General features: G+C 28.4%; 1 protein-coding gene across 5 annotated transcripts in view; it reads right to left on the bottom strand.

Annotated features, from left to right (window-relative positions):
• Positions 1-10556: 10556 nt before the first annotated feature.
• The window catches only part of LOC129963440 (elongation of very long chain fatty acids protein AAEL008004-like), a 69843-nt gene continuing 67688 nt past the window's right edge, over positions 10557-12711 (bottom strand). For all 5 annotated transcript variants that reach the window (XM_056077806.1, XM_056077807.1, XM_056077805.1 and 2 more), the window contains exon 8: positions 10557-11691. In XM_056077806.1, the coding sequence (XP_055933781.1) occupies positions 11305-11691 (387 nt within the window). In that variant the 3' untranslated portion in view covers positions 10557-11304. The remainder of the gene's footprint in view (positions 11692-12711) is intronic.

Genomic DNA, 12711 nt, shown 5'->3' with positions numbered 1-12711 from the left:
TTTGAACTTTCCTTAAAATCTCTTATGAATTTCTTAAAAATTTCACTAACAGATGATTATAAATATATATTATTCTTAAAATATTTTTTAGATTTACTTTAAATAGAATAATGATATTGGTTAGATAATATTTGAAAAAAAAATCAACAAATGAGATTTAACATGCTGCAAGAATCATTCAAAATATTTAACGAGGCAGACTTTATAGCTCCCAAATTTGGCACATAGTTATTTCAGGGTAATAGAAGCTCACTTAAAATGGGTTTCAAGACATTTATAATTTTAATTAAAGATTAATCAAAGGAATTTTTTTTTTTCTATATCATTGGAGCATAGCATTGTGAAATTATTATTTTGCATTAAAGATTCAAATAATTAGTTTGTCAATGATGCAAATTTTATTCTCTAATTTTAATAATTGTAAATATATTTTGCAGCAATTCTTTTCATTTAGTTGCTGAGTTTATGGTTAGTACTTTGCGATAATTTTTAAATACATTTCTTGTGTACATAAAAATTCATTCTTAATTGTAGTAGAATTAAAAATATTTTTTTAAAAAATAATCTATACATATATTGTGCTAATATGCGTGACTCAGAAATCACCTTCATTACTTATTAGGGAATGGTAATGGTTAAATGTAAATATATCGATATACAAACGTTTCAAACTGCTTTACCCAACATTTTTAGTTGCACTTAATTCAGCACATCACTAATTAAATAAAATTATAAATGCTGCATCAATCACTTGATTCAGTCAAAAGACTTTAATGGCATTTCTTGATTTATTTTAATAGAAAGTTTAATCAGGGGCTAAACCATCACTAGACGAATACTCGCTAAGACTAACCTATGGAAATAGATGATTATATAAAAATCTCTACTAACAAAGGCAGTCTATAGATCTTTTTAATCTTAATTTTGTTCTAAAAGATTTATTTCCTACATTTTTGAGCTTTCCATAAGAATATTTAAATTAGTTTCAACTAAATCCAACTATTCAGATCTCTCATATATCTGTTCTTATTTATCAATGATTCCCGATGATCATCATGATTTCTATATCTTTATGATCCTGAATACCTGTTATGGTATTTTTATTGGGTGTTTTCCATATCAAAATCAATGCATTAATTTAAAAAAAAATTATTATCATTTTATAAATTAATTTTATTTATTTTTTAATATTTTTATTTTTTTCTAATAGTATTTTCTAAAAAGTATCAATTTCTGCTTCTTCTAATTAGGAATTATTACTTCAATTTCCGGGTTTTTAATCCTAATTTGTTTTGGAATTTTTACACCATAACCTTATGAATTATATATCGCGTTTCCAAGGGAGTTGCAAAGAACAGTACTGGATTTCCTGTTCACTACATAATGTTTCAGATTCGTCTGCATTTGTAATAAAAAAAAAAAAAAAATTAGCCATGGAAAATAATTATTGACTAAATCCATTAACCCTTTCTAGGGCCGTGGGAAGTATACTTCCCACCAAATTTATCAATCTTTGTATGAAATTATGTAGGTTGGCATAAGTTCTGACAAATTTTTTTAGAAAGACAGATGCTTCAATTCCTTATCTCACACAAAATGGAGTATCTTGATTTGTTACTTAATTATTAATTAATCAAATTAAATTTATCTAATAAGCTAAATGGAGACCTTTTCCTATTCTAATTTCAAGCCTAAAAATATTTTAACATAATATGACTTGAAAAAAATGGCCCTTTAAAGGGTTAAACAGTAACCCGTTGTGTATCAGTCAGCTTTCATCTTCCGCTAACACTTCCGAACCATTCAGATCTTTTCTTTACATATCTGTCCAAGGATTGCCATCTATTAAACTCCCAGTGCTTCAATCTACTACATAGTTTTCCAATTAAAATATGTCTTGCCCCTCCCTATTCTGGATTGCCTTATTCTTTTTCATCCTCAAATATGCGCATGCGCAGAATATTTCCAAAATTTAAATAACGCGTGTATAAAAGTGAATATGAATTCATTTCATTTAAACCTGTTACTGTTATACTTTATAAGCTAGCTTCACTCGCGTCCCTTTAATAAGGCGATATCTCAACTATTTAATTATTAAAAAGTTTATCACCTAAAAATCTGATCTGAATCTCACATCATATATAGATTTTTACTAGGTAGCGTGTTTTTATTTCTTACTTAACTCGTACCGAACTGTCACAAATGGTTCTTTGTCTAGCTGGGTCATATCATTAACGAAAAAAGTTGAATCACTGACACACTGGCGTATTATTAATGGTGACCTGGGACAAGCCCTAAGGAAATAATTTGATTTTTTTTCTTTTTGTTTTTAATAAAGATCTAAAGTTACCTGACAAGTTACAGAGACAATTTAGAACTGTGACTGAGTATTAATTATGCAGATAAATCCATCTGCATTAATGAAAGGGTAAAGTCAATTTCATTATGAAATTATTCCATTAGAGTTTGAAATATCAGAGTTTCTGATATATCAATTAATGTCATGTCCCATTGCGGAATATTTTCGACTTGTATTCGACTTCTCATCGACTGAATGCATTTGACTTTTGATTCTTTTTCTTAAGAAAAGCAAAATTTTGGAAAGCAATGAGCCTGCAATATAGTGCTAGTGATGATTTAGACACATCTGATAAAAGCAACAACTTTCATAGGATGCCATGAGCATTCTGTTAAAAATTTATGAAATCAATGGTGGTACAAAATCAAGGAAATGTAAAGGCAATAATAATAGAGAGCTAGAAAACAAAAATATTTAAGAATTATCCTGAACAACAGAATATGATAGATATATAATTAAGAACCTATTACTATTTTATGATTTCCGGATTGCCGACTAAGCAGCTGGGGCTCAGAGAGAAAACGCAAGCTAAGTCGATTAAAAAATGTATATTATTAGCTTAGTTGTCAAAAGCTAGATTTGCAAAAAAAAAAAAAAATATTTATGAATAATAAAATAATGTTAACAATTTGTTAATTACGTTTTTTCCAAGTTCATATCTATTCATTACATTAGTTATTGCAGGATTTATAAGCAACAGGTGTTTGCATAAATATAATTATGTAAAACTTGGATCCTGTGTTATTACAAGTTTAATAAATAAAAAAAAGGGCAGATTTTCACAGATTTAATAAATTGTTTTAAAAATCTAGAATAAAAATGATTAATTTAGAAATGCGTTGAAATGTAAAATTAAATTGAGCAGTTTGTTAAAAGGAAATCCTCACATATACTGCCAAGAACTTACAAACGCCTAAATCAACCGTTATTTGTGAACGAAAAGTTTATACTGGTAATAAATTTTGCATCAATGCCATAATAACTTAATTCCATACGATTGTGTCTATCAACCGGAATTGTTAGTACAATTTAGAACGCAATAAATGAACGGGTTGCTGTTTTGTTGTTACTTATGCACCTGCCATAGATTTAAGCCGAGTTTGCGCAGTAGCTTCTGAGGGTAAAGACTCCTGAACACTCGAAGGCAGATGTCTGACTTTTAGCTCATATGAAGATGCTCACACAGTCGCTTGCACAAACCCTTTTTACAGGAGGGGGCTCTTTCACACATCTCACAGATAGAACACAGGGAGAAGAACAACCATGCCCGAACCCCAGATCACGGAGAAGACACTCTACTCCAAGGCCAGGACACCGGCAATTAAACTGGTGAGGAAATGAAGAGTACAAGTCCAAAATTGTCAATGAGACAATCAAGTTAGGACAACTATTGATTTTCTGTTCTCATTCAGATTGTATTAAATTTAACCCTTAGATCTACATTTATTAAATCGTTTAACCAAAAGAAAAAAAAAAGACTGATTTTGCATATTTATTATTCTTTTTTCACCATTTCATTTAATATTTAGAAATTGAACCAATAGAATTTTTTTCTGTATTATTGTGTAGAAACAGTTATCTTTAGATTGTTATTTTGGATTTGGTCCCTTTACATTACAACAATAATTATAATAATTGCGGAAAGAACGAATTATTTCAATGTCTAATAAATTTCTAATTGGCTTTTGACTTAATTTTTTTTGACTCGTAAGTTCCAATTGCAAAGGGTTAATTCTGGTTTATCACCAAATTTTATGTCAGTACCAGTAAAAATCCGTGAATTGAGGATTAGAGCTATCTTGAAAATTGCTAAAGAAACTGGATCAATGATTTTAATCCTTTAACACCTCATTAATCTTTCCAGTTCCCTCAGAAGCCGAAACTGTTCACATTCTCGATAGGACGACCTAATTACTCTCTCTTTCCCTTTTACTCATTGTTTACTTTAAAACCAACTTCAGGCAATTAGAGAAAGCAATCTGAAATGGATACAGGAAGATAAACATTAAAAAGTTGGAGTCGTCAACATGCAACCTAGCTGCATTTCACTGATGCTCAACATATTGTGAACTGCTATTGCTGTGTGCAAAATGCCGTTATAATTACGCGTTGTGTGCAATTTACGTTGTATGGAAAAGTTAAAACTGTTAAATGGGTTAAATGAAACGAAATAGGTAATATAATAATAGAGGAATTACAACATTTAAAATCAAAAATTTTATAGATTTTAGTTTATTTATAAAAACAATACAGAAAAATTGTCGTTTATTTTCTCGAAAATTTAATTTAAAAAAGTATCACCACAATAATCTCATCTAGTAACCTTGAAACTTCCGATAATTTAAAAATCATTATTTAGATGGAACACATTTAAACAACTTCAAATATTTTTTAAATGATTTACTGTTATATTTTATCCGATACTGTGAAATAATTCATATCTGAAATAGTAATAGTAAAATATAAACACATTAGCTCACGAAAATCGTGGATGCCTGCTGAAATCCCGGAATAAGCAATTGGAAGATTAAAACAATTTTAACTCTCAAACTAACAAATATAAAAATGGATAAAGCGCAACATTAACCTTAATTTGATAGGTAATGAAATGAAGCATAGAATAGTTAGGAAAATTTATATTAAATTAAGGTTTTTTTATTCCTCATTTTTATAATAGATTTGTGTCTCAGTTTAAAGTTACTCTAGAGATACACGATTTATTTTTGCGATTTTTTAAAAAAGTATATGAATGAATGATATATACTAGCACTCCACTTTCTAAACTTCCTTGATTCCATGACGCAAAAACGCTAAAATTTGGGTAAAAGAAGAGAAAGAGCAAATTGGGAGTCTGCTAAAAAGAGAAAATTGGAATAGCAGTTTGTCAAGTAACTTTTTTTTTTCCCAGGTGAAACAAAAGTAAACAGTTGTTTATAAATCACATAGTATCACAACTGGAAGTAAATAAAAGATTCTTCAGAATAAATGATACTGGAAAAACAGTAAAAAACCTAACTTAAAATTACCATTTTAAATTTAGAAGTATTTATAATAGCTTTGATGTATGTTTTTCTTTCCTCTACCATTATTTATAAATACTATTGAAAACAATGATAGTTTTATAATATTCTGTAACAATAGTATGATAATTATTAATAAATTTTTAAAATAAAACAAAATTTGAAGCTAATGAACTGTAAAATAAAAATAGACATCCATGTTTTTCTCTTAAGAACCGTGTTTATTGAAATGTAACAAACCACAATTGTTTATTTATTGATTATCTAGCTTTCTTTCTACCTAGAATTCCAATTTGAAAGAGGAAAGTTCAGCTTCTAGTAATTAAAGAGGAAAACATGCTGTTTTATTTGCCGCATATACAAGCAAGGAAACAATCCTACCCACTTGAAGACATGATCCTTTTTCAGTACATTTATGAGAAGTTGAATATAATCTTTTAGAAATGCATCTGATATTTTTTTAAAAAACTGGAAATTTAGGTATCTACTTTGAAACTTCGATAAACCTCGGATTAACATGTTAGTTTTTTGTTTTTTTTTAATATTTTCGATATAAAATATAAACAGTTATACAAAAATGTTAAGAAACAATCAACTATTTATATTGTACGTAAATAATATATGCCTATTTAAAATTCATTCGATCAAAAACTAGTGTTAAAAAAAGTTTTCAATAATCGCTTTTATCCTTTGAAAATCAAACATTAATTTTAAATACAATTTAAATTCCTTTAAAATATCCGCTACGAATTGAATTTTCTATTTGAATTTTTTTTTTCTTATGCATTTGCAATTTGATTTAGTGAATCGAATAAGTACATAAAGAACTGAAAGAGGCAGAAATTTATTTTTAACAAAAACTCTGTCGGAGATTTTTCTTTGAAGATATTGAATCAACAGAGAGCAGTTAAAAAAATTTGACTATTTCCTCTTAAATTTATGAATATTACCTATCAACAGAATACTTTTGATTCGAAAATTAATTATTGCTATTATGATGGACCCTATGCATGCAATAACTATAGCAAAACATTAGCAATAACAAAAACATCTTCACCAAGTAATGCTAAGTTGAACTGATTTTTATAAAATAATGAAATAAAAATGTTCGGTAATTACAGCAAAATATGTTCTTAATTGCCAACAATGTAAAGTGAAATAAAATTTCATAGTAAAATCATTTTTATGCAGTTTTTTTTTTTTTTTTTTTTTTTTTTTCGTTTTTGTAGAGTTGGGAAAATTCAACGAGTTTCATTTACTTCCCAATTTGCTTAAATTTTGAAACATTGCACGCTTATTTTTATCAACGATAATACACTATTTTGAGATCTTCAAAACTTAATTACAAGTAAACTCATTAGCTTGTTCCATACTGTAATGAAATTTGGGGGAAAAATTCATTTCAAAATGCTATAATATTTATAATAAGGAATTATAAAATCGTACAAGTTAAAAAAAGAATTGAAATAAAATAATTTTACGTTCTAATACAATTATAAAATTATTTAAAAAATTGTTATTAATTTATTCTAATAGTGGAAAAATTACATTCTAGTTCCATTTATTTGAATAAAATTTGCATATCAAAATAAATTATCATCCCCACCATGACTTTTTTTTTTTGAATTTACTATTTTTAATCTTTTTTGTTGTATTTACTTTTCGATTCTAAAAATTCTGCCGAATACACGGAAAATGTTAGAAAAACAAACAAAAATCTAGAATTTTTCTTAATCAGAATTACTGTAAATAACCGCTTATCTTAATTTTTTGGGGGAAAGGAAACATTCAAGTTTTCCCCCATAAATATTGGCTAATCCAACGATTTCGGACAAGATAGAATTAAGCGTGTGAATTTGTTTCAGAAAGTGCTTTCAGCCGCATCCAATCTGCAATAAATAATTTCTGCCGAATCAGACCGGCCGAATGATTCATTAGTTTCACATAGTTGATTCAATTAGTTACGACGTATTTAACACCAATTTAGTGTTTTAATTCACGGCTTACGAGTTTCTACTTTTACATGATGTTTTTGCAAACAGTTTAAAAGTAAAATGGTCATTTTACAGAAGATATTTATCACAGCACTATTACTATATTATTCGCAAACTTCAAATAGAGGAATTAGTCGTTTTTTCCCCCCTTTACTTATAAAGGTACGTGTAAATTGGCGCGCGCTCTATAAACCATATTGAAATTAAGGTGAAACAGTGTCAATTTGCCACATATATACTTTGGAAGGTGGAAATGTGTGGTTCGGAGTGATTTTTTTTTTTAAAAAATATTTTTAATTAAAGATTAAGCAAATGTTTAACAATAACTTATTGCGAAAATTTTTGACTATAATAGAAAAATGATTTTCACATCTCAATAAAATTAAAGTTATATTTCCAATATTATTTTTATATCATTATTAGATTTATTGATATATATTTTGCAACATAGTTTTTTTAAATTTTTAATAAATAAAAAATTGTTAAGCATATTTTCCAATAATATAGTTATAAAAGTATAACTTACTAAAAATTATTTGCTGTTTAATTAGAAAAGTATAAGTTTCAGCTCGTGTTTGAATGAAAATAAATATGAAACATTTTCTTGAAAAATAAATGCAAGTTTTAAAAATTACAAAACACCTGTATTATTATTTCAATCATTCTATGTTATAGAAGGCAGATAAATTTAATATACAAATAATATCCACTGTAATCGCAGTTCAACAAAAAATTTACGCACGAAATCAATAAAAAACTAATATAGAAAATAAAGCGAAGTTACAATACTCTTTCCCACACAAGTATCGGCTGTCGTTACTATACTAAAAAGGATAACTCATGTGTGAAAATAAAAATCGGAGCACGTGCTGCGGTCACAGCTTACCCAGTGTCCAGTTTTATGAAGGGGATAACACTTATTAGAGAGTATGCAAGAAAATTTCGGAGAGACCACTTCCTATATTTATACGTAATGATATCACATGAAAAATAATTCTGCGTTTAGTACAATTGCATCTGGAGATACAAGAATTCAGTAAATCGAATTCTACGTACAAATATTCAGACACATACGTGGTTCCTGTTTCTCTTACAAATATAGGTTAACATTTTAAATCCAGTTTTGATGTTTCCATTAAATGTAAACGGGTGATATTAAAAAAATCTATGCTAACTTTCCTCGAAAAAAAAAGTTCGATAAAGATATGAATTTCGGTTAAATTGAAAAATTTAAAATTTCTATTTATTTACTCGCCAATTTGCATACTTTTTCGTCAAAACTGGCTGCGAAATGAAATATTCCCATTTCTTCATTCCAGTCATCTTGATATAAATCTTGAAATCTGATGCAATAAGTAGTTGTATTATCACAGATAATATCGCCACCTTGCATGTACTCCAGACGTTGATGGTGCAAACTATTCAGCACTTTTCTTATTAGGTTCATGCTCACAGCCAATAGAAAGCTGAAGCTATCCATCTAAAGAAACTGCCACTTTGTACATTTGTTGTTGAAGGAAATTCTCTTTGAAATAACCACTAAAATTGCGACTCTTTTCCAAGAACCCAATTTTTCTGATTACACTCCAAACATTTTGAAATAATTTTCAATGAACACGTTTCTATTCTACGAGTCTTAAAAGTTAATACATGTAAATATTGGGCAATTATATTGTTTAGTTACAAGACTATATTAATAGAAACTTCCAATTCCAACAATTAGTTTTTTTTTTTTTTTTACTATATTAATAGAAACTTCCAATTCCAACAATTAGTTTTTTTTTTGACTATATTAATAGAAACTTCCAATTCCAACAATTAGTTTTTTTTTTTGACTATATTAATAGAAACTTCCAATTCCAACAATTAGTTTTTTTGACTATATTAATAGAAACTTCCAATTCTAACAATTAGTTGTTGTTTTTTTGACTATATTAATAGAAACTTCCAATTCCAACAATTAGTTGTTGTTTTTTTGACTATATTAATAGAAACTTCCAATTCCAACAATTAGTTGTTGTTTTTTTTACTATATTAATAGAAACTTCCAATTCCAACAATTAGTTGTTTTTTTTACTATATTAATAGAAACTTCCAATTCCAACAATTAGTTGTTGTTTTTTTTACTATATTAATAGAAACTTCCAATTCCAACAATTAGTTTTCATATTCCTTTAATTTTTTTTCTTGTCTTAAACCACTCCAATTTGCATTAAAAATAAGCATGTTGAAAATCATTAAATTAAAAGATAAAAATGGAAATGGAAACATTTGCATTGAATTAATATAAAACGAAAGAATCTTAACAAAAAAAAAAAAAAAAAATAAGTACCGCATTTTCAATTTTCAAACAGATTGAAGTAAACTGAATGATTAAAACGTTATGGAATTTTTAGAAGTAGATTTAATTAATCTGAGGATTTCGAAATAAATAAGAGAAATAAACTCAGTAGGAAGTTGCTTTTTAAAAGTCTATTTTATATAAGTCAGTATACTGCAACGAATACTTTTATACAAAATATTTTAAGGAAATTAATCCAGTAACAAGTAATGAAATTTATTTAATGTTTCTTTAAATTAAATTGACTTCAAGTATCAAGCTTTACATGAAAAATTTACATAGCAAATATATAAAACCTTAAAACACGGCCATCAAATAAGATTTTAAATTTGATTCGATCGCCAATTGTTCGGTTTAAAAACTTAGGTTGCATCATCTTTAAGTTTGTTGTTAAAAACCACTTCAATGGTTTTTTCAAAAGGTGCAGGTTATAAAAATGTCTATATTTTATAGGTCATAAAACTTTATTAGTAGAAAAAGCGGATATAGGCGGCTATTCATTTCTGTAGTCCATATTTATGCACATGAAAAATTGAGCACCAACCTGTTACATAAACTACAGTGGATGCAATAAATAATTCTGAAAATGTATTATTAGAATTTCTGTATTGATTTATATAACTAGTATATTTAAAAGTATGTTATTACTTAACCTACTGCATTGTCTTGTTTACAAAAGTCGATTAGCATTTTTCCAAAAACATTTTATGAACCTCGGGCTCAGACGTTTTAAATAAGAAGTTAATGTATGGTTAATCGAAATGTAATTATTACAATAAGCACATAAGAAAGATTAAATGATAAATTTTTTTTGTAAAAATGAACTTTAATAAACGAAAAAATGAAATGAACATTCACAAGTATGTTTCAAGACAAAGTACATTCAATAAATTTACAAATATTTTGAAATGCTTGTAAATCCAGAGAATACCAACATGTGGGAAATTAAACATGTCTAACATTTCCACGGAAAATGAAATCTCAAATAATCGCAACTAAAATTATAAAACTGACCTCCAATAAAGCGTCATTACTTTTCTAGTTACACACATTGTCATTATTAAAACATTTAAAATTGGTTATAACAACTATGCTTCGAAAAGTGTTAACTTTTAAAACGAAGCCTTTGGCCATAAATATTTTTCACCAAGTGAAAATACAAGAGCTTTAAATACATTTAAATAAGCTTAAAATAATTTATAGATTTGAACTCACGCTTTTATATGGAAAAAATACAGATGAAATTCCATCGCCTCTTTTAGCTGAAAAACATGTTCCAATGCCTTCCAGTGCTCAGGATGATACAAGATGTAGAGCTCCTTCGGTGAAAAGTTCGAAAAAATTCAATAAAAGACGCTGAAGTTTCTGAATATTTTTTAAATATCGGTTAAAATCTGGTTTATGGTGCCCCTTTACCTCGCCAAGAATGCCAAGTCGCCAATCAAGGTAGCAGACCAGATAACTACTTGCCACGTCGACATCTTTGGCAAGGTGAGAGAGTACTCTAAACTAGATTTCAACCAAAAAACTTTTCAAAAAGACTCGAGATGTTTTGTAATCACAGATTTGCTGACAAATGGCAAAATGTCTTCATTGGAATTTCACTTTGGATCCATTTTGGAAACCGTTCTTGCACACTGTGTCAGACTTGCAAAGGCAGTCTTCTTCGTGGCAACACCTGTGAATATTCCTTCGGTGGGTGGAAATTTCTCCATTTTCCGAGATGGTTGGCAAGGCAAATCCATTTTCTTTTGTTCCACCATTGGCCATTTTCACCATGCTGGCTTTTTCTGTAGACACCAGAGTTGATCTGGATCTTACTGATGGTTTTTGGATGTAGTTCTTTATGAAGAAGTTGAGGAAGAGCGCCAAGAACAGTAGTGCGTGGATGAAGTTCATCACGATGAATGTTTTGGGAATATCGCACTTGTTTATGTATAAGGACACGGCATAGACCATGACGCAAACGAATTGTGCCTGAAAAATAATGAAGTCCTATCTTAAAAATGGAAATTTTAAAAGCTAAATAGCTTTATTGAAGATTTATTAAAAATTGACTTAAATTTCTAAAAAAGTTTCGAAGTCTGATATGATCCCTGTTTAATGGGCGTCGAAACGACTGGGAGGGACAAGGGGGTATGGATGCCCTTGGTGGTGATTTTAGAAAACGCCAAGGATACAAATATTTAATGCCGTTTTCTAAAAAGAAAATCGGGGAGAAAAAATGCCATGCTCCGGTTGTTTGCACTTGGAATGCCATTAATGACGACAACGGGCTGAAAAATTACTGTGCACGGGGCGCTATTTACACTTGTTATGCCACTGATTTGCGTACACAATTTGGAATTTTTAGTTTGGGATTAAAATGAGCGCACTGGTAAATTTTGTCAAAAAATGAAATCCATTATAGATACTACCAGTGTAAGATGATTTGTCAAATGGCTTAACGCATAAGTAAATATTAAATTTATTCTTTTATAAGCGACTGTAGATTTGAATTACAAATTATACTACTTTGGTAAAATTTACTTATCAAAGACAAATTAAAATATTGCAATTATGGAGACCATCTATCCCAGGATAACTTTAGTTTTGATATTTTAAAATGCTATTGGTATACATTTTTATTCAGTTTTAATCGAAACATCTAATCCTCTATTCTTGGTCTGTCCATTTTAACTTCTAACAAATTTAGATGAAAGATACCTTTGAAATTTTATCTGAAGCAAGTTATTTTTCACATTGAAAGTCCTGAATTTTATTTAGAAATCCGTTTATTGCTTATCATTTATTAATTATTGTTTATTATAACTTTACTTCTAAAAATAAAGGTATTTGCATTTTTGCGACTGGTTTAAATGGAGATCGTAAAGGTAGCTGCGATCTTTATTATGAATTCCATGTACATGATTAGTTATGTATCACTGTTCAAAAGGCAGAATTGCCGATGTTATGTCCGTGTTATATTCATGTCGATAATTTTTTTTAAGATAGCCG

This window comes from Argiope bruennichi, chromosome 3, assembly GCF_947563725.1.
Source record: "Argiope bruennichi chromosome 3, qqArgBrue1.1, whole genome shotgun sequence".
Lineage (NCBI taxonomy): Eukaryota > Metazoa > Arthropoda > Arachnida > Araneae > Araneidae > Argiope > Argiope bruennichi.
The sequence above is the reverse complement of the archived record's forward strand: the minus strand, read 5'-3'. Positions and strand labels throughout refer to the sequence as shown.